General features: G+C 38.0%; 2 protein-coding genes across 3 annotated transcripts; both read left to right on the plus strand.

Annotated features, from left to right (window-relative positions):
- The first annotated feature begins 56 nt into the window (after positions 1–56).
- LOC112560491 lies at positions 57–12,978 on the plus strand. Of its 2 annotated transcripts, XM_025232388.1 has the most exons (19): positions 57–190; positions 1,847–2,047; positions 2,574–2,666; positions 3,038–3,158; positions 4,482–4,602; positions 4,944–4,998; positions 5,476–5,573; positions 5,904–5,970; positions 6,286–6,438; positions 6,703–6,728; positions 6,886–7,360; positions 7,677–7,782; positions 8,216–8,384; positions 8,732–8,909; positions 9,150–9,305; positions 9,574–9,733; positions 10,963–11,063; positions 11,735–11,818; positions 12,239–12,978. In XM_025232388.1, the coding sequence occupies exons 2-19, from the start codon at positions 1,964–1,966 to the stop codon at positions 12,356–12,358; spliced, it is 2,367 nt and encodes a 788-aa protein (XP_025088173.1). In that variant the 5' UTR covers positions 57–190; positions 1,847–1,963; the 3' UTR covers positions 12,359–12,978. The 2 variants fall into 2 exon arrangements, with proteins under 2 accessions (XP_025088173.1, XP_025088172.1); XM_025232387.1 differs by lacking the exon at positions 57–190 and having other exon boundaries at positions 1,610–2,047.
- A 1,128-nt stretch (positions 12,979–14,106) lies between these two features.
- On the plus strand, positions 14,107–19,887 carry LOC112560492 (regulator of microtubule dynamics protein 1-like). Its single transcript, XM_025232390.1, has 9 exons — positions 14,107–14,247; positions 14,534–14,662; positions 14,965–15,239; positions 15,635–15,724; positions 16,234–16,289; positions 16,868–16,955; positions 17,658–17,688; positions 18,004–18,137; positions 18,666–19,887. Exons 3-9 carry the CDS (start codon positions 15,123–15,125, stop codon positions 18,714–18,716), a joined length of 567 nt encoding a protein of 188 aa, XP_025088175.1. The 5' UTR covers positions 14,107–14,247; positions 14,534–14,662; positions 14,965–15,122; the 3' UTR covers positions 18,717–19,887.
- The last annotated feature ends 2,955 nt before the right edge of the window (positions 19,888–22,842 follow it).

Genomic DNA, 22,842 nt, shown 5'->3' on the forward strand with positions numbered 1-22,842 from the left:
CCTTGACGAGGCCTCAAGACCTGTAAGTGCACCTGATGAGCCTGAAGTGTTGAAGCAAGAAGATAGACTAAAAGATAATTATTATAGAATATGTGTGTGCTCCTAAAACCTGGAAAGGGATCACAAGAGTGAGCAGTTTTTTTTAATTTATTGTGACAAGATTTCTCAGATTACATATGGCAAACCCAAGGTGAGTAAATAAACTTGAAGTTTATCTGTTTACACATCACCTCGAGTCTAGTCCCACCGTTTAGCTTTTAAACAATTGTGTTTTCTTAGTCATGAACTTTCTGTGTTTGTATACTTAAATTTACTTTATGTCGAATAAATCAGATCAATGATTATAAATATATTCTAGATAAGCACTTGTAAGTTTGTTCAAATTGCTTGACTGGTCACCTCTTCTTTTGTGTTATTAGCTTGTTAGCTTTCCAGGTCTGATGTGTGATATATATAATATTGTAATTAACAATTATTAATCAACATTAGTAACTGCGAAAGCAAAGTTTATAGTGCGTGAGACACCGACATTATTTTCACTGAACTATTCGCTTGCGATGTAAATAAACTTGTTTCTTTCATGAATATAAATAAATAGGAAAACAATTTCCTAGACACATTGTCTTTGTTGAGCCCATGCAACGTGAAATACTCTTTACTTCTAAATTATGAATGAAACAATTACTTGCGTAAATACACTAGTGGACCATAAAACAAAAGTGGATCCGTCTTGTAGAGTAGGAAATGATGTTAGAAGCAAAATTTAATGAGTGCGTGGATTTTGCACAAGAAACCGCGAGTCAGACCTGATGCGAGCTGCAAGAGATTCAAGGAAACTGTCACTAGGCAGTATTACAGTAAAAATATTAATTTCTCCACTCAGACTTTTTCTGATGTTGTTATGTTGCCGACAGCAACTGACAAACTCTCAGCAAGAGTTATCATGAATAATCAAAAATAGGAAAAGCAGAGATGAGCCAGTGGGGGACCTGGCTTTCTAAACAGAATGTTGTCTTTAGTTTATCTCTGAACGGAGAAATGCACAAGTTTTATGCCATGAATTTTGTAAAGAAATTGTTAGTGTCACCTTAAAATAAGGCAGGTGGCTAAGATATCACTGGCTTCAAGAAATTCAAGAAGTCAGGAACAAGAAGGATGATCGTAATCTGACCTTTGACTTCTGATTTCCCCACTTCCCGACCTCACTAGTCGACTTGAAAGAAAGAAGAGGAAGTGTGGGGTACTCACCCTGCTCTGACAACGCATTACCTACCCTCACTAATAATGACTGACCGTGAGGTCGTTACCTCTGTCATCAGACTAACCTCTGAGATATTTATGATACCTGGTGCAACACAAGAGTGCCTGGGTCGAGAAGGTACTTGACTTTTTCTGCAACTATGGAAAGACTCTTAGAACGCTTGTCTACCTGAAAAATGTGGACGAAGGACAAAACTTTGCAAAGTTTGTACATGTACCGTTATAAAAAAAAAACAAACAAACATTCCTAGGGTCTTCCCCAGGTGAGCAAAGGTGTGTATGGCCGGTGTGACGAAGAGTTGTCACTACTGTAACCTATTTATTTTCAAGTCGTCAGCCCCTGGAAACGTTGTTGTCCTACCTGTCGTGGCAAGTTGCCAAGTCCCAGCGACGTACGAGCTGTTAGCTACGTCACGCGGCGATTACTTTTCCCTCCCACCTTTCACCCAGGTGTTGTGATGCAGTCTCGGCTGACACTCGTACGCTTCTCTGTCACATTCTGACTTGCTCATCCGGAGATAGACTTCCGTGTGCAGGTGTTTATGCAGGTTAATGTTGCTCCCTTTTGCGTTGGCCTTGTGCGCAGATCCTCCTGAAAGAAGCAGCAGACGACAGTGACCCTCCCTTACAGAATACAGACTGACCTGCTCTGCTAGGTTGTGGTCTATGTAAGTAGTGTCACAGCCTGAACGAGACAAGTAACATGGGGTCCAAGGTACCTCCCTGCCTCAACAAATCACACAACTTTGGTATCTACCTGAAGAAAGGAAAGAGAAGTATACTGCAGGTAGGTAAACTTCAGAGAATGATTTGACCTGTGTAACGGTATCGTGTCTTAGCGCCATGTCTATGTATGTTGCACACTTTAAGTATTCAGTATGATTATAGATGATATTATGAACATATGATCGTTATTAACTATCGGAGGAGAGCTAAACGTTTACGATTGGACTCGTGAATGGACAGAGAGAGAGCGTAACAGGAGGAATATATTTTATTCAAATGAATAAGATTGTCATCGTCGAGATTATCGTTTCATAAATTTCTTGCCACCAGATTTTTCATTTGCACTTTTGATGTGAGCATGTCCTTGAGTACACGAACATGTATGAGTCTCCCTGGGTGACGTCTATATGTAAACATTGAGAGTGAATATAGAAATGTGAGGACATACTTCCCACTCCATGTCAGCTTGACCTGATATCACACTGTGTAGTCAACATAGCCAGCATAACACCTTGTAATGAACAGTAGCAGCCCTCATCACCACCTCCTTTACAGATTCATAATCTAAGAACAATTCACTTCCTCAGCTGGACTTCCCCAGTCAGCAGATAATGGTCATCCGTAAAGGCCACGTCAAGAAGACCTTCGCCTTCCAGTCCATGACTTTCTTTGACTCTGAGGTAACCTGCCCTATAGACTATACTCTGAGGTAGCCTGCTCTATGTATTATACTATAATAATAGCCTGATCTATATAGTATAACTCGTTACCTGCGGGCATAACAAGGATCTCAATGAAAAACGTATTGTCTCCGTAGTTACGACGTATTGTCCAGACTGCGGGTAGTTCCATATGTTAGCTTACCCCAGGGTGTCTTTTCCACCGACAAAAAGCTTATTCATTTGTCAGGCCCGTTAACCACCAGGTGGCGGTGCATAAATATAACATTATAATGATACACAGAAAGTCATTTTGTAGAAATAATGATTGTTGATGATCCAATCAATCCTGTACGAGACTAACAACCGAGTAACCTCTGCGCCCTCTGCAGGACGACCTTCACATCTCCATCCGCTTCTTAGACGAGGTCATGGAGTTTGATGCCGACACCATGGAGGAAAAGTACACAATCTGTCGTCTGCTAGATTTAGTTCTGGATGCTGAGAACTCAGGTGAGTAAATACACAAAAAAGTCTGAAAAGTCATTAATCATTTTCATTATCATTTTGCGAACAGTAGAAGTGTGAAAGTTTATTCGCAATCTGCATGCAACAGAATTAATTTCAGTTTTATTTGGCCTGAATGATATCTATCCTCTATAAGGATAACAATCACTATTTATTTATTTACTTATTTATTTATTTGCGGATGGTGTGAGATTTTCATTTTTCAATTGGTTGAAAATATTTCACACAAAAAAATTATGAGTAATCGGATAAAAAGAATAAAAAAATTTGTGGAGGATTGCGGAACATTCACCGTGATAATATAGGCAAGGTATGCTATTGATAACCTGTAGAGACGACCTGAGCACACCTTATTATCTGTTCGGCCACTTCCATTATACAGTTCCCGTGCACCCGTAAGAGATAAGTTATTCCAACCTCGTGCACCCGTAAGAGATAAGTCATTCCGACCTCGAAAGAGTTAAGCTGGTGCGAGCGTGGACTTGTAAGCTCTGTTGGGAACAGAGCAGGGTATACAGTGCAGTCGTATTTTCCTAGAGGTTAAAGGGCATTAGGTCACTCCACTGATCAGGGACCTGGGGTAGAGCCACTTGTCATGTGGGTCTCTGTCGTATTGAAAGAATCTTTTTTTCTTTCTTTTAAACTTGTTGTTCTTCCTTAATTTCGTCTTTCATTCAAGTTTTTCTTTCTCTCATATATCTGCTCCTGAATTTTCGCTCTCACTTATCTTCCACCTGTCATCGTGCAACTGCATAACTACATAATTTAGCCAACAGAATGATAGAATGCCCGATAACTCGCCTGGACTCAATTCATGTCGAGGCGGTAACTCACTTGCAGGCCGATAACCACTTGGGTTGAGTGCTACCACCCGTGTTCCCGCTATGGCCGAGAAAAGACCTAGACATTACAACATCGATGACATTTTAATCTTATTTCAGAATACTATGTAGATGAATAATAAATTAGTTTACAATTATGAGTGTTAACTCATTTATTTCCTGGTCTTAGCACAGATAGTATAAGAAAATACACATTGTTTTGTATGTGATCCTGAACTCCATAGCTATCCCACTGATTGTCAATCTTTACAGAGCAAGTTACAATGTTAAATAATATATTGCAGATAAATGTGTAGTGAACTCATTGATTGCAAGGTCTTTCCAGAATCACATCACTATATGTCTGTAATTATAAAACTGACTGCCCGATGTGCGCAAAGTACAGTGAGCCGCAAGATGTATCGTCGACAGAACTGTACTGTATAGCTGTATCCCTGACTGATCGTTAATTTACTCATCTCTGCAGACGACGAAGGAGCGTCAGGAAAGCTGGAGAGCCTACAGACTGCACCCATAATTCCACACTCGGTCATCAAAGATGACCTCCTGGAGAAGAAGGGGAACACAACGATCACCACCTGGAACAGGTTTTATTTCGCACCCACCTGACTAACGCGCATGCGCACTTATCTGCAGGAAACTCTTGTCATATCTGCTCTGTGTAGCATCCTCAGCATGGCTCCGCCTACTCTCTCCTCAGTCATCTTCTTGTCATTAACAGAGATACCAACGCTTCCTCATCGTGGCTCGCCGCTACAACTGTACATTCATTTACAAACCATGGACTTCTGCTTCTGCCAGACTTTTATCACATTTTGAATGTGCTTGTATCATAGGAGCGATTTGAAAACAATTTTAAAAAAAATTCTTTTGTTTAAGTTTTAGAATTAAGTGTTGCAGCTAGTCCTAGACAGATTTTTATTTTCAGACGAAGAGTGAAAATATCTGTTGGGGAATTTTCCTACTACAAACCTGGTGAAGAGGTAACAATAAAAAGTGAAGGAGTTTGCGTGTGTATGGGATGTTTGTTTTCAGTATGACTGAAAATAGTCTTCTTAATAATGATCCATATAAGCAAACTTCAGACATACTTGTGTACTTTACCTCACACAGTGTCAGTGTAGTAGCGACTTGGTAGAATAGTGCCAGATAGTAAGAAACAGATACTTCAAAATAAATCTTTCTATATGTATTTGGCGGGTGTACGTGTGATAAAACAAGTAACAACACAGATAAAAACATATCCTATACATACAGCATAACAAGTGCTCGCGAACACACTTACACACACACACCAAGACAGAAAGATTGATTCATTTCAAAGTGTATGTCTCTTCATTAACTGACAGAATTTTACTAATTCATAATTATATTTATCAAATCTTTGGCTCTGATTGCAGCATATGTGTGTTGTATAATCCATTGTGTAAAAAAATAGTACTAAACTGTCGTCTCCACAGCTGGCTTTGAACGTGGTACAACTGTGGCAAGATCGGTGTCGAGTGGTAAAGATCGGTCACAACTCTTTCAGCATCTCCTTCAGCCATCGGGACTACTGGTAGGACTCACCTTTGACCCTGTACTCTCCCTTACTATCGGTCTGTGCTTATCGTTCCTGTTCCACTCTTCTTTATTACGATGGCGCTCTATGATGGTGATGTGGACCTTAATACTCGAGAAATATTAAGACCCAGTCTCTGAGTGTTTATTCTTCATGAAAACTGATTGCCCTATGAACATGTAGAGAACGGCGGCATCTCCAAACTCAGTAAATAGCTGTACTAATTTTATTAACGAAGCATATGATTTATCAATAAAATACTAACGTTTGTATTACGTTCGAAATCGAGATGAACATGGTTCACTGGTGATCGATCATTGATTTCAGCTTCAGAATTCCGAACGACAGCAAAAGCCGAGCGAGCGTTGAGACGTGCAGAGATGAGTGGGCAAAGGTAGACTACACGCTTGCAAACTATTTTATTACAGACATAGGTTGCATGTTATTACTGTATGTGACATGGCAGTCACACAGTTTATTACAGATTTATTTATATGTTGCATGTTATTACTGTTAACTGTAGTGCTAGACCTGGGGATTCCCTCACCCAGCATGGAGTCCACTCTTTCTGTTTTGCTAAGAACTAGTACAGATTTCATGATGATGATGATGATGATGATGATGATGATGATGATGATGATGATGATGCACCTTATGATGATGATGCACCTTATGATGATGATGATGATGATGATGATGATGATGACAGGCATTTGAGAAAGCCATGACCTCCAAGCGGCACACCATCAGACTGATCTCCTCCCCACTGGGGCTGTCAGAGATGGAGTCAGTCGTGAACACAAGCTCTGTACCCGATAAAATCCCAGGAAACTCACAGTCATCCATGCGTCCACCAAGACAGGTACACAGACCTTCTTCGTATCTTTCTCATTTTTCATTCTCTTCTATGTGTATAGTCTCCATTCTTCTTCTCCTCTTCCACATTTGTCTTCGTTACTTTTCTTCTTTCTTCTTTTCACCTTGCTTCCTTTTCTCTTACCCGTCTCTGATTTTTCTTCTTATATTTATTTGTTTTTTCTTTTTTCTTTTTTTCTCCTCTTTTTGAATAAACCTCTCCTCATGTGTCACGTCTTAAGAAAAAGTCTTATTCTTGATATTATTTCAGAGACAAGATCAAGAACAACAAATAAGGTAAAAAAAATAGTTTTGGTTTTTCTTTTTGGATAAGCTTTCTTTATGGCATAATAGGTCACTGTATTTTAACGAGATTTTAAAAATTCAAAGATAAAATTTGAGTTATCCAAATGGTTTGTGAGCTCAATGATGCAAATTTTCTTTTCCAAAATAGGGCCCCAGTCAATGGGAACATTTGTAAAGATGAAAACAAGACACCTCGACTGCCTCCTAGTACGGAGAGTAAAGGAGAAAAGCCAGCAGGCATTGTGCCCTCCAACAGTAACTTCCAGAACAGACTTGGAAGCTCGAGACCTCCGAACATTTCCTCCTTGAAAGAACCTCAATCGCAAGAAAAAGTCTGCGAAAGGGGTCTGGTCCTTGCGGATGGCAGCCAACAGGCTCTCAACGAACCTAGAGACCAGTGGGTCTCGCCTGTGTCACCTGGCTTCAGCAGTGGTTTTGACAGTGGCTTCAACAGTGGCTTCAACAGTAGCTTCAACTCTGAGGGAGGGAATTCTCCTGTCCCTCTTTCCCCTCGAAGTCCCCCTCTTCCTCCTCCTGTTCCGAAGGCGCTGGACCAGGGTCAGAGGTCGAAAGGTGGACTCAAGCTGAGACAAGTTTATTGGACGCCAGTGGAACGCTTTAAGGTCAGAGGTTATGAGTAAGGGCAGATAGGACAACGCTCGAGGATTTATGCTGTTCAGTTTTAAAACATTTTAGGCTTTGTTGTTGTCAGTATTTTGTAAAATAGTTTTTTTTTATTCGATTTTATCGTTAGCAGAATAATGAATACTGCCTTGCTTTAGAATTTAATTTTGAAAACAATAAGAAATTTTAAGTTTTAGACCATTTTTGTAACAGAAAATATTTATACACGATAAAGAAGAAAGTTCAGTTTTTTTAGAGGTGTGATCGGTAATCATGACTACAGGACATCACACTGATCGTTAGCCTTCTGTACAGGTAGCTGTATCACTGTGGGGAGAGATTAATTCTCAGTTGCCTGCCCTAGACCTTCAACTTTTAGAGGACATGTTTACAAGCAGCGATAAAGACAACACTCTTACAAGTACGCCATACAGTTTCTAAAAATATTTGAAATAGTTTTGAACATCAAAGTTGTGAATTGGTACAAATGCTCAAAATAATACATAATACTGAACAGATGCACACACAGTTCTTGCCAGCTAATATGCTCACAGTCACATCCAACTCAATCTCCCCACCTCTCTCCCTCTCATTCTTGCTCGTATTCTTTTTCATCATGCATGTCACTTTAGTACTCTCATAGGTCAATGGATATGTAATCAAATAAGCCAAGATATATAAGCACAAATAGTGAGGTCCAAATAGAAGACAATTGTTTGTGAAAATATTTCTATCTCCTTATTTACACGTTCACATTACAATTCATTAATGAAGAAAGTAAATTAATACTGTTTATTAAAGTCAAGAGTAAATCATCATGGTACGAACGTCTTCAAGATGGCTGTTCATTGCAGGATCGAAGCAAAGCAACAAGCAGACTCTCCTGGACAGCAAGCGTGCACAGAATCTCGAGATTTTGTTCTCAGGATTCAAGGCTGACTGCCTGAGTCAGTTCCTGGAAGCCATTAACTCCATTAGCGAAATCGAATCGTTTGAGATGCAGAAGCTAACGACTCTCAGACGGTCAGTCACATACTTTACAGCTTAAAGAACTGTTCAATTCAGCTCAAAGACACAATATTGGTAAATACACTGAATATACGGCTAAAAGACCCACATGAATGCATGCGCTAGCCTACTGAACATGGGATCAGATGCATAACATTTCCTTTAGTAGTATAAGTGAGCATAAACCATGCACGTTAATTTTCTCAATGGCTTTTCTCCATCTTTCTGTCCTTTCCCTACATTTTAAACTCCTTCTCAACTGTCTTATTGTAACATCCTACGATTAAAAAGTCATTGACCCGTCTTACCTTCTTGACGTGCACGTTGCTTGACCTAAAAATAAAATTCAAATGTATCATCAGATTGCAGCCAACAGAAGAGGACATGGAGATGTTCGGGATGTACAGCTCGTCACGTGACTTCCTTGAACCAGTTGACCGCTTCATGCTGGATATCTGCGAGATCCCTAAGCTAAGCTTGCGCATTGACCTAGCCTTGAGTTTGTGGGACTTTCCGAGTCGCAGCCAGCTTTACCTGGAGGTATGACCGCATCTAGTGTGCCAACCTTAAGCCTTTTCTGTTGTCAAGCCTCGATCCAGTGAGTGAGTTGAGATCACATGTTAGACAGGCGTACCTGTAGAGAGATGTATGTAGGCGTGTCTCACGGGAGAACAAATGGTTATTTAGTATTTTGAGGTTGTCCCAGTCACCCCCCAAAAAAAAAATTCACACCAACTACACATTTCAAAATAAGGATTTTTACCTCACCTGTCGCTCCAGGAAGTAGACTCCCTGACTAGAGCCTGTGACGCAGTGCTGGAAAGTTCTGCGCTGCCCACCATCCTGCGACTTCTTCTGGCCATCGGTAACCATCTCAACACCGGCAGACAACCCAAGGATGGGGTACTTGGCTTCCAGATCTGCTCAGTGGATAAAGTAGGTCATCAGGTTCATTTTGTCAACGAGTTTCAAAATATTGTAACATGTTCGTGCCTTTTTTTAAAATTTGCTTCAGTTTAACTCGACAAATTTTATTACTGAGTCACATCAAAAAGTTGGTAAATCTGTCTATTGATAGGGATGGATTTATAGATGGGTGCGTATGTATGAAACAAAAAATTCACCAGGTAAATAAGGCCAGTAAAAATGTTCTTAAAGGATTTCATCGTCGTCGTAATGATCAAGCCCACTTTTTCTCCCCTAGCTGGTGAATCTGAAGGGTCAAGACCCGCAGTATACACTAATGACCTACCTGGTGGAGCAGCTGAAGGGTGTGACTGATTTGATGGACTGGACATCACCTTTAGCAATGGTCCCTAAAGTCGCAGGCTTCTCTATTCGAGCTGTTGGCGCGGAAGTTGATGGCAAGTGCAGACACTTAGTTCAAAAACTTTCTGAACATATCTCCTAGTCTCCTGTCTACTTTCTTTCCTGCATGTCGGTCTTCATTCTTATTTCTGTCTCTCTAAAGTCGCGTATGCCTCCATTTCTGTCAGCCTGTCTATATTTCAGCATTGTGTCTCCACTTGTTTGCCTGAATGTCTAGACAAAAAAGGAGAATGTAGCAGAAGACTTCTTCCTCTCTTATTTGTTCCCAAACCTGATTACTGCGTTTCTTGAGAGACAAAAAGCATGTCAAGAAGGTTAAACTCGTTTCCTCGAATGTCAGAGGACTCTGTATAACATTGATAATAGGCACTTTTCCTTTTTTTTAAAAAGTCTTTTGTGTCTTCTCTTCTTGAATGGGAAAAACAAAGTGCACTTGTCAGTAGAGAAACGACATGCTTTGAGAGATGAAAGATCGAACAAAGAGCAGAACCCTGTAGAAAACTATCTTCTAGTGCCGGAAACAATATCTAGAACCTTCGGAAGACTTTCCGGGCTTCTGTACACTTATTTCGAGACAATCAGTGCTGCTCCCCCTCAAGCTAGTTTTGTTGATGGACATATTTTGGATGCTAGATGGCGAGTTTTGAGGTTGTTAAGCAGCTTTTTGTGATGGTAGTGTACATGTTCCACGTGCAGCTTCACAGGCTAAAAGCAAGGGCATAGAAGAAGCAAAGAATACAAGGGCCATTGTTGTTTTTTTTAAATCCCAATCGGTAAAGTTTACAGTCACTTCTCCGAAAAGTTTAGTTCCATCATTGTTACCTGGTAAAGTATTATAGTTTTAATCTTGTCAGCACACACACACACACACGGGCACGCACACACGCAGAAACACAACACATATCTCACCTTCTATGAAAAAAAGTTCGAGGTTGTCGACATCAGCATCTCCCTGTGCAGACACTCCATCGCATCGTGCACGTAATGGAGTCGTGGTTTTCAAGTCCCAGGTCCTGTTGTTAACCGATTTCTGAACTCAGAGAATTACTTAGAAGAATTTTCATGTTTCCCGCAGTAGAGACGGTGCAGACAAGACCACTTTGCACCAAAGGACAAAACTGTTTCTTTGTATGGATGACCACTTAAGCCGCCGGTCGTTAAGTGTTTCTTGTCTACCTACGCATTAGGGAAATTACTGGTCCAGAAAACAAATTTTTTTTGCAGATATTTGAAAAAGTCTTTTTTCTTCTTCTTTTTCTTCTAGTGCTTAAAAGCGATCTGCAGAAAGTGAAGAAATATCACAAAGTGTTGCGAACTTTGCAAGGACACCCTAGCGTCCATAAAAAGTTTATGTCCGACCTACAGGTAAGTGCAGTCAGTTCGATTTTATCCCAATAAACCGTATTGATAACCAAAGATAAATATGTATCCAAAGACTACGTATCTATGATCAGTCCATGCACCCATAGCAAACCCCCTGTAGCCACAGCTGTAGGACCGGAAACCTCTAGATTATTAGTCTCCCAACCCAGACACACCCAGGTAGCTCTCAGTAGTGTTACCTCCATTATACCTCTTATCTCATGCCTATGGACTCTGTACAGTCTTCTGTCTTCAAAGATATTCACCTCTGCCTTGACATTCTGTGTCACTGTACTTTGAACAGTCCTTAATTCAAGCAGCCTGGTCTATCTTGGAACAAATAAACTCTACAAAATCCCAGTCATAATGTACAGGCAAACAAGCTTGGTCAAAGTTCAACATGCTGAGCACGGCTCCGCTAGGCAGAAATATTTCTGTCGTTTTGGTAAATGTCACAGAAACAAAATCCACATGCAAGATGGAATGATGACAACAAAACCATTCGACTGGTTTTGTAAAGTTATATATGGATTTTATTAAATATACATAAGAAGAAATGAACATAAAATGTTATAAAGATGTTATTGGCCCCCACTCATGTAGAAGCCACATAAATTCGCATTATTTCCTATTTGATTCATATTACAAAGAAGAAACCTTCTGTTTGCATTCAGGGATTCATCTTTGAATATGAAATGAAGCTCGAGACAGCGAGAGACAAGAACGACAAACTCCAACACAAATTCAGACAATTACTGGTGAGATAAAATTTAAGTAATTTTACTTTTTTTCTTTCTTTCTTCTTTTGATTAATTTATTTTTTTCCTACCATCTTCCGTCATAGGTAACCTTCACTTACCCTAGTCTCTTTTCACATGTTTCTTTTGGTATGCTATTTACATTGTCTCCGCAGTTCAAGTTCCTATCAAAGTAACCACTTATTGCAATTAGCATCATCGACTTTTCTGCCATATACTAATCATTAATTTCCCACCCGTCTGTGTCTGAGTGTGTCTTTGTTTTCTTATATTTGTGTTTATGTGTAGGTTTTGTGTGTGGATGCATTCTGAATATGTGTATGAGTGTATTGTGAATGCAATGTATTTCTAAATATTTACATACTCATGCATATGTGTGTGTGTGTGTGTTTTTGCGTGCGTTGGTGTGTCGTTCAACAGGCATGGCTCGGTGAGCCCCCCAACAGGACATCTGAGGCGCTGTTTTCCAGCCTGGCCTTGCTGATGGAGCGTTTCCAACAAGCTCGTGCCCGAGTAGGGGGACCACTGAAAGCTGTGTGACCTGTGACCCAAGGCTTCTGCCTGTTGAACTCTTGATCGCCGACGCGATTCTTTTCCCGCCGGCAGAAGCCACAGCTCTGACCGAGTTCATTCTTTACTTTCTGATTCTTGAAGACTTGATAACGAGTGCAGTATAAAAGAGGAGCCTGGTGCTGGATCGTCTTATTCACATCCATGGGACGGGCTCTGTGAAACAGGGAGACGACTTAAAAGCATAATGTCATAAACTAATTTTGTCAACCTTTTTATATATATTAATATATACGAAATACAACTTGTGAGAACATTTAACCATCAAAGGAATCGTTAAAAAATTTTCGTTGCTCAAACTTACTCCCAAGAATACATAAATATGTGTGTGCGTGCATGCGTGCGTGCAAGCGAGCGTGAGTGAACGAGTCTAGTAAGGAGACAGATTTTTGCCAGATGGTTCGCTAGTTAAAATGATTGCTGGGCGCACGCAACAGAATTATTGCCTGTCAAAAGATCTGTAGGTATGTATGATTCATAAAATGATAAAATGAGTAAGTGGGTGGATGAATGTAGAGAAATGTGAGTGCAAAATGGTGTGTATGTCACATACGTGCTCGAGGATGTCTTTTTGAGTACCATAACTCTTCTTGTACTGTCTTACTTAACTGATGAACGTTCAGACGTTTGATGGTCTCCAGTCAATTAGTCTAAGACACGTACAATGAGAACAATTATCGCAGCATGTAATGTAAAGATGTACAACAAAGAACATAGTGCAAACAAATGAAAATTTTAATGCCAAGATTTTGTATTCGATTGTGTGTGTTTGTGTGCCCGCGCTTGTGGGGTGAAGGTGCACATTTTAAGCAAATGAATACCCTTCGGAAAAATGGAACTGAGACGATATACTGGATGGAGAAATCAGAAGTGGAAGCTGCCAAATAAAACAATGACATAGCATAAATCGTAACTCCTCTGCGTTGCGGAGGGAGAAGTAAACGGGTTTTTTCTTATCGCTGCAGACATTTTCTCCCTGTCAAGGGTCTGAGATAAGGCCACCTCACACACTTACTATGGAGAGGACACGACCACCTCACCAAAAAGCTTGCTTGAAGTTGTTCACTTTCATAAAGTCACTTGGAAAAACAATATTGTGCTGCAGTGTTAACTAAGAATTAAATATGCCGGTTTGAGATTGAAAGTCGATTTATAAATTTTCAGTCTGCTTAACATATTTATGATCTATTTTCTAAGTCATGTATGTAGACCTCCATCACGATACTTTCATAAAAGAAAGCTAAACAAATTGTATGGATTGAAAATTCAATGATATTATAATGAGCGTAGTTCAAACTTTTTTCTTCACAATTACAATAGGGCCTATACATGTACATGGGATAAAAAGTTACTCGACTTGACTTTTTTTTATAATCGATGAAACATTAAGATGAACTATTTCTTAACACCCGCATGCTGACGAAAAAATGCCTTAGTGAAATAAATATTTATAACATTAGCAATTATTTTTTCATATTTACTGCAGCGACAATACTATTTGCACATGATTTAGGCTCAGAGAAAGAAAATATTTTCCGAAATGCCTAAACAAAATCACGAAATGTAGTAGCATCACACGTATTGTATTTTTTAAACGATGATATCAAAACTTGATACCCTGATTACTTTTTTCAATTTTTCAGCAACTTCATGACAATTTTCGAGGAATCTTTTTTCCGCCTTGTCGCTTGTCGTCTGCCACTGAACATGAGTAGCCTCCCCTGTGTGTTCTCTAGTTGGAAGACGCTAAACAATCAATAGCAGACGAGAACAAAATGGCGTTCAGGAAAGTGTTAGCAGGCATGTTTGTTACGCTGGAACGTAGCTGTAAATATAATTCAATGAGACCGTCCAGGCTTGTAAGTTTTAAATTAGTTTGAGATATTTTGGCGTTTTATCCTACAGTTTTGCACGTTTTAATTACCATTGGTCGCCTTGTCAGTCTCGTGATCACTTGACACTCGCCTCCTCTGCAATGACATCTCCTTTTCCTCGATCCCTTGAGAAAAACTAATAGTTTAAATATAAATTGTGTTTATTATTCAGGATATGATCACAGATCAATAATAATTTGACTGGGATAATAGATTTTACCTGGCCATCCTTTTCTAAATATTTATTTGCGTAAAAATAAATCCTTTGCAGAAAAAGTACTCTGGTGTGGCAGCAGCTATCAAAATCACGAGCATCAAGATCAATTATGGGCAGCACCTTCTATTACATTGTTTTCTTCCATTACTTTCTTCGTGAGCAGTCAACCTGCAAAACAAACTGGTAAATACACTAGCTCACTGTAATCTTTTAACTATAAATTAACTATAAGTTCTAGTTTTGTCACATTTTTAAGTGATACTAAAACGCGAGACTCTGCACAACGATATAAATAAATTGGAAAGGGTGGTGTACTTTTTGCATGCATGCACTTGCATAAATCAGAGCAAATTATTAAGAATACACATTTATGTAGGCATAGGTAAATTAACTTATTGAAATTTCTTTTAAAAAGAATTCTTTTATTTACAAATCACACTATAGTTAAAATAAGAATATTTTTGTCCTTTCACTTTTGATTCCAGATGCTCAGAAATCTAATCCTGTGCAAGACGACCAAAAGATTATTCATAAAGCAGATTTATTATATGATAGCTTCAAATTTGATGAGCTTATATACCTTTCTGAAAGACTATGCTGATGTTGAAATGATGAGATTCTATGGCGTTTGGCTCGTGCTACAATGGAGAAGTCCAAACTGACTAAAGAAAAAGCGCAGCGCAGACAACTGATACAAGAAGCTTTTTCTACTGTAGAGCGAGCACTAGCTCTCAATGACAAAAACTTTGCTTGTCATAAGGCAAGTTTACACACAGCTGCTTCTCTTGTCAAGCCTTTTTCTGAGCTGAATAATTAGGTAGGGGTAAAAGAATCGATTCAGTCTTTTCTTGCATGAGTTTATTGTAGGGAGTAGATTTTATAAAGATCTTAATACAAGCTTATTATGATGTGCAGATAATATCCCTTAATAAAGTCATCACATATTTGTATTTAGTGTGCAAGTACTTAAATGTTTTTCTTAAGTCTTCATTTAACATATGTTTTAAGGGCCTTGACATATATAATTTATAATGCATGAGCCATAGGTAGGTGGTTGTTTTGATGGTGCAAAAAGTATTTTGCTAGCCCAGTTGAGTGATTATCTTTAGCATGAACTGTTGCATTACACAGCATTTATCATTTTTGTTTTACTAGTGGTATGGGATACTTTTAGATGCCAAAGCTGAGTATGATGGCACAAAGGCTCGCTTATTATGTGCATACAAAACAAAAGAGCATTTTCTTGTAAGTATCTCTTGGAAGTTGTATTATCATTTTTTGCATTTTCCTCTTTTTTTCTTATTTTATTACTTGGACATGTATACTATCTTTTTACCAGCTTAGGCTTAGGCATTATACTTTCACATATATGCTGAAACTATATTTTACAGTAAATCAAATTGTTCCACTCATTCCAAAGTTCTTTGTCTTATTTCAGACACCTGGTTCATGTTTTCAATAACATCATCTGTCAGCTTACTCTTGCATTTCATGTCTGGTTAACCTTAGGCTTTTATGTAGTTTTTTGTGTATAGTACATTAAGCTTGCCTCTACACAATGTGCTATATATTCTGTTATTATTATCAATGTTTTAATATTTTACAGTTTTACTTTTGACTTTGTTAAATTTATATTCAATCTTACAGGCATGCTTAACCCACTTGGATTTTTGCATGTTTTTTTTTTTTTAATTTAAGAAGCCAAGGGACAGAGTGAGGTTTATATTTCTTATCATAAACATTTTTTGGTACAGAGAGCAGCAGAACTTAATCAGAAAGATGCAACAACACTTTATTTATTAGGGATCTGGTGAGTCAGTCATTGTTTCTTTATTCTTTACATTTGATGTATAAAATAAAACTTCACTCTCATCAGTTATTTTGAGGCTAAAAACAGAGATGATAATTAAAAACAACAAGAAAAAGATGATTATTTGGAATACACAAACGTTTGGCTGATGGAGGAGCTTAGAGTGTTTTCCTCCTCAAAATAATATTTAATCTGTGTATGTAGACACATATTCTATCAAAGGCTGTGTTAGAAAATAAAGATGCATTCCTTGGCAGATATTCAAATCTTTATTTTAACTATGTAGCTGCATTTAACAGACATCAAATATGATAACATATATTTTGTTTACGTTAAAATATTTCACTAAAAGCACTATCCTCAGAAATAAACATTGCTTGAGATTTATGGATTTGTGGGGAAAGGGAAACCCCATAGATTAAATGGTTCATCTTCCAACATAACTATCATTTCACTGCATCAATATTGCTTCAATATTCAATATAAATAGTCATTTAGTGTGTAGGAAAATATTGATAAATATTAAGCTTTACTTAACCTACCAACATGATTTTTTTTTTTTTTTTTTTTTGTCTTAGGTGCTTCACATTTGCAGACTTGCCATGGTACCAAAGAAAAATAGCCAGTGCTATTTTCACCACACCGCCATCATCAACATATGATGAGGTGATTCACTATCATTTTTGTTTAATTTTTTTTGTCTTATTTGTATCCTTGTCAGTATGTTTCATTCTGAAGACATAATGTAATGATATATGCAACAGTTAAACTCTCTCCGACTTAAATGTTAAAGAATTTAAGCCTCTGATGCTTAACTCCCTTGCAATACTGTCTGTCATACTAACCATAATGTTATGACTCCATTTCACACTTTTCTGTCTCCCTTCATACCTTCATCGATTGCTTTATGTTCTACTCTTATACCTCATCTTTATGTCATATAGGTACCTCACTGTCCACTGGCTGTTATCTTTCATTTATCATTATTTCTCTGAGCAAATAGTGTAATCTATCTTGGTCATGATGCTGCACATTATAAATTCACATTATTATTGTAGAGTCAAACTGTTTAACCCATTTTTTGTCTCACAGAAGACACCTTCTGTCATTGAGTGCAAATAATTTAGAGAATCACATTGAAAAGAAACCCAAACAAGATTTATCATAGACTGTAGACTCCTGTATGTTAATCAAAATAACTATGGTAAGGGGCAGGGAAAAAACATAAAAATAGAGAATATTGCAGTTTGAGAAGTCATTAAGTTCACCTTTAGTTTCATGTTGTAATTTTTACATTGTTTTTAGTGTGAAAAGAAAGAAATTAAAAAAAAGGGAATTATGGACTATTTATTTTGGCTTTGTTTTCAGGCTTTGAAATATTTTCATCGTGCAGAACAAAGTAGGTCAAGCAGGTTTAGTCACTCTTTTATTTTATTTAGAGCAAATCTGATTTACCATGGAGGGGAGAGAATAAGATGAGAAGGGGAGGGCATTTGCTCAGCCATTTATGTGTTAGTCTTTTATTAGATCAGGTGTATCAGTAGATCTGTCCTCAGTTCCGTCAAAGAAACGTCTTGTACAACACTTTATATCTGGAAAACTATCCATATTCATTTCGTTAAAACTTTCAACAAGGCATTTTTAAGTTAAAGAGGTCCACTTTACAATTTTCTCATGTGCAGTTGCATTGCCTTTCTTTCTCATGTTCTTGTAGCTGATCCAAGCTTTTACAGCAAAAACACCCTAATGCTGGGAAAGACGTACCTTAGACTTGGCAACAAGAAGATGGCTTTGCTTTACCTTACCAAAGCACGGGAATTCCCTCTCAATACTGAAGATGACAGAGATGTGAGTAGAGGTTTTGTTAAGGTAGAGGAAAAGTTTGAGACTGCGTGTGGGCTTATGTTTCACATTACACTCTTATCTACACAGCATTTGATGCAGGTTCTAAAATTCCTGGCAACAAAAATGATCGGTCTTTATCTGCAGTTTTTATGACCTTTTTCATTTCCTTGCAAGAAGAAATACAATTTTTAAAATGTAAAATTAAGTGACAGACACAAAAGCAGACACAAAACTCAAGGATAAAAAAATCCTCCACTGTTCAATAAAAGTAGTAAATAAACAAGATCGTAAATAACTAATCAGCACTAATAACTGTTATGCTGGCTCCATATCCCCTCATCCCAACCAAAAGATTTCTTATGTTTTTAAATGCTTTATTTTATAATACAATGTTTAAAGTAAATAGTGTGCACACATCTAGAGCAAAAGGTTATACTGTTTGATATTTTTGTAAAGGATATTTAAAAACTGTTTACTTTTTTAGATGTAACCTCTAAACTAAGTAGACTGCAATGCTTACCTCTTTAATAGGCTAACAAAGAGGCTGAGGAGCTTCTGAAAAGCATGGGTATCAAGTTCTGAACTGATGGATAAAAGTGGTTTACCAAGCCTGCTTTTCTACTGACATCATGGTAGATGCACGTCTTGTGTGTCTATGAAAAGTTTTCCACCCATAAATGTTAGAGCTGTAAGACTACAGTTAAAATGAGTACAGTTTGTTTCAGACCCCGTATTTGTGCTCACGTGGTGTTCCGAATCACTAGGAAAAAAGAGAAAGGAACTATGTGCTTAGCAATTCAATTTATTGATGTATACAATCATCAGCACCTTAATTCTTTGAGGATTTAATGATCATGACGTTGCAGAAAAAAAGTACGAGTCAATGTGAATGTGTTGTGATCTTTTTGATTCTTTCTATGAAAGCAACTAATTTGATTATTAATATGTGTGTATTGATAATAGTATGTCACTGACTTTTGATTCTGAAGTAATGCCGAAATGTTGACTTCTCACGTCTAGTTCATTGCAGAGTATAAAGTAATTCTGGAGTAAATTCATTTCAAGACTCCCAGCACCAAATAGTTTATGTTTTCAGACCGTCTTGGAATTTCCTTTATAGGATTTGGATTAGATGGGAAATGCTGGTATACCTGGGCATATATAAATGTATATTTTGAGTTTTATGATATATTGACAGCATGGATGCTATGTTTATGTCTGTTTTACTACATTTATAGCACACACTTTTGAATGCACTACTGTCTTATCATTTTCTATACAACTTTTTAAACAGCTGATTCCAGTCGGATTGGATTTGGAACAAGTGATAAAAGTATTTTGATGCTAATGTTGGATAGCAAAATATAACAATACAATATATTCCACAGTCTGTGGTTTGATCCTTTTATGCAAAAGATTATATGAAAGAGCTGATTAATACTAAAAACTGGTTTATGTTACCTGTTTAGAATATTTACGATTACCAAGACGAGTGATTGATACTATAAAATTTGCTCTCTATATTATAATGAAACATTGCAATCCATCTATTTTATTGTTGTCCTATATAAAGAACATTTATTATTCACTCATACAGCTCTCTTTACATGAAGATTGTTGATGTTGAAAAATATTTTGATAAGATTAACTGTAAGATATTCTCTTTATATATATCCTTTTAAGTATGCTATGCACGAAACTTTATTTTTGAATAAAGCAGTGGAACTCAGCAATTTTATCTTATTTATTGATTTGAAACAAGAACGGGGATCCAGTCGTGAAGTGAGAAATATATTAAAAATGATTTTCCTATTTTAAGATATGCATTCCTGCTATTGTCAGCATCTTTCATTTGTAATCTTTATGACACCAGTAATGAGCTCTGTAATTTGACTGTAGAATGTCAACTTCTATAGTCTTTAATGTTATAAATAATCTGGAAACTGTCTTTTTCTCTCACATTTTTCTGGGGCATCAGGCTTTGTTCATTTTTGCACACCTGGAATTTTGTGTTTGTATGTGTGTGGGTGTTCTGGGGCTTGCATTCTGTGAAGAGCAGATTGCCTCATGCAAGAGGAAAATTAAAAGCAGTTGATCTGTCCGCAGCCTTTGCAGTTTCTAATGATGACAATTTAAAGGATTACCCTGTAGATGGAAAAAGCTTTCCTTGGTGAATTGCGGAAATTAAAAAACGCGGGAAGCCTTTTTTTAAGGGCGAAAAAGTATAGTCCTGATGTACTTTGGTGCTTCATCATGTCTTCCTACTATTTAATTTCCCATTGGCTGATTTATAGGGGCAATTTCAGCTGAGTCCAATTAAATTTTGTAATCTGGTCCCCAAAAATATACGCGCTATCTCTTCCGCTCATTTTGCTAAAATTTCTCCAATGTATTTACTGCCTAGGGCTGTTGTTTTTTTTAACCCTTTGGGCTATTAAGTGCAAGAGCTATTATGACCGACATGAATGTTCATCGATATAATTGAAATAATATGAAAAAAACTATCGAGGTCAACCATTTGTTTTTGGAGCAAATATTCCATCTGCCATCATCATCATTTTTTTTTTCTTTTTCTTCAATTATCAGTATTTATAATGCGCCTTTATAGTCAACAGATACTATAGCTAGAGCACTCGGTCATGCACACCCATTTAGAAAATACGACGAAATAACCATTTCAATTTGGAAAGCAGCAGTCAGACACATCCAGTCATCTTAAGACCCATTATAAGTATTTAACTATGTATACACTTGCACGTAAGGTTAATTAATTTTTTGTGTTTGAGCAATTTTGCCTTCGGTGAGATGTAGAGCGCAGCTGCAGTTTGCGCTGAGGGAAGGATTGACTACAAAGTGTTTTCACACCAGCAAAGCTGTGAAGAAGTCATTAGCGGATGTATTGGTTTCATCGTTATCTTCACATAATACCGAAAATACACAGGTCCCTTGGAGAATCAAAGACTTTCTCTCTCTCCCCGCACCCCTCAACTCTTCGAGGAAGCTTTGGAAACAGAAGACTCTTCATTATGAAATTTATTGTTTAAAAATAACTCTTCTCATTGTTGGTTGTGTCAAGCGTACAGTGTCGAGTCATTACTTTGGAAATGTGAAATGAGAGCTTGGCTGTAGGTAATAAAGATGCCGAGCAGCTACTTTAGCAACAAAGGTTTGCTTTACCTGTCACGAGTTTGCCATTTTCAGCGGGATTTCTTGACAAGCAGACGAGATTAGCTCTCAGTCATTATGCAGCCACGCAATGAACCTGCTTTCTTTGCTAAGTGATGGATGTGATGAGCAGAGCTAAGGAGGTTCAAAGTGGGTTTTTTCCCAATGAAGGCTGGCTCCAACGGACATGCCTCCCAACCACACATTGGGTGTATGGGTATGACGGGGTGTGTATAATTCTTTATACTTTCTCACTCCTTATCGACCTGCTCGCCTCATGACCTCCCTAAGAAAACAAAATGCTGAAGGCAATCATGAAGTAAAACAATATCCAATCATAGACTTGCACTCTTGACCTGCTAAAAATGAAAAAAAAGCATTATCTGGACAGAGAATTAAGTGGTAGTAGGTTCAAGAAACGAACAGCAATTAAGAGGACAGGCAGGCACCAGTCGGAAAACACACAGCTGCCAGTGATTGTAATTTATAATACTTTCTTGCTTGAAAGTCTATGTCTAAGTTAATATATATATAACGCAGACAGTTTTTAACATCCTAATCCTGACAATGACATATCACCATAGGGAACGAACTCATTAATTAGTCACACCAGTGAGAACACTTGGATTATTCATAACAGTCTGCCATTCATCCTCCTGAGCCGTGAAGGTGGTTTTCCGGTGATCCGGGTTGGGGGTCGCCAAAGAAGTTACTTCCGTTGACAAGAAAAGCTGTGGTCGGTATTCTTGTGGGGAGACCGAAACAACTTTTGCTTTTCTCGCGACATGAAATACCGACAAATACTGGAGCAAATGCGGGCTAAACTGTTGGTGTTCGTTTAGTGGAATAGCTATCCGCGATTAGCGCGGTACTGTCCGTCTTGCTCACTATCTCGGCCAACTGAAGGCTTACAAAAGACTGGCAAACGTTTCAAACAGTTGATACATGCTGGTAATTTTCAGAACAAATGTGTTATTGATGGGATTTGGATGAAGTGGAGATTGCGACCCACAACATAATCACCAATTACCCCGATGAAGAACAATGTCCCAAGAGGATGAACGAACAAGATCCTATTCACGAAAATTGATTCTGTATCGCAGGGCAGACAAACATGGAATCGATGGTGAGGAGAAGATGCAGAAGCAATCAATGATGATATACAGGCAGCTGTTGTCCTACAGAGACTTACTGAGGAGGAATGCCAGAAAGCTACTGGGATCCAAAGCGTTTCTCAGTGAAAAAAGTAAATTGTGTAAACCTTGGTTTAAACCTTGTGTAAACCTTGGTCAGGCACGACCAAGAACACAAGTCAGTGGACTGGCAACCAGATATGAAGCATTTCTTGATGTTTCTAACGGTTGTCAAGGCGGCAAGTCTTAAACTTTGATTCATGTTCCTGGCATTGCACTCAGCCCTTAACCTGACTGAGGTAACGTTTTGTCAACGGAAAATAAACAAGATTAGCAAGCAGTACAGACCTGTTGCTATTTTGTTGTGAGGGTATTTTATAGAACAGCAAGGAGGACTTATTCTGAGAGGA

The sequence above is a fragment of the Pomacea canaliculata genome, linkage group LG3, assembly GCF_003073045.1.
Source record: "Pomacea canaliculata isolate SZHN2017 linkage group LG3, ASM307304v1, whole genome shotgun sequence".
In the NCBI taxonomy this organism is placed as follows: domain Eukaryota; kingdom Metazoa; phylum Mollusca; class Gastropoda; order Architaenioglossa; family Ampullariidae; genus Pomacea; species Pomacea canaliculata.

Coding starts and splice junctions, on each gene's coding strand:
- LOC112560491 (XM_025232388.1), top strand. CDS start 1,964: ATGGGGTCCAAGGTACCTCCCTGCCTCAACAAATCACACAACTTTGGT. Junction 2,667..3,037: donor TGACTTTCTTTGACTCTGAG/GTAACCTGCCCT, acceptor CGCCCTCTGCAG/GACGACCTTCACATCTCCAT. Junction 8,385..8,731: donor AAGCTAACGACTCTCAGACG/GTCAGTCACATA, acceptor ATGTATCATCAG/ATTGCAGCCAACAGAAGAGG.
- LOC112560492 (XM_025232390.1), top strand. CDS start 15,123: ATGGAGAAGTCCAAACTGACTAAAGAAAAAGCGCAGCGCAGACAACTG. Junction 15,725..16,233: donor AAACAAAAGAGCATTTTCTT/GTAAGTATCTCT, acceptor TTTTTGGTACAG/AGAGCAGCAGAACTTAATCA. Junction 17,689..18,003: donor TTTTCATCGTGCAGAACAAA/GTAGGTCAAGCA, acceptor ATGTTCTTGTAG/CTGATCCAAGCTTTTACAGC.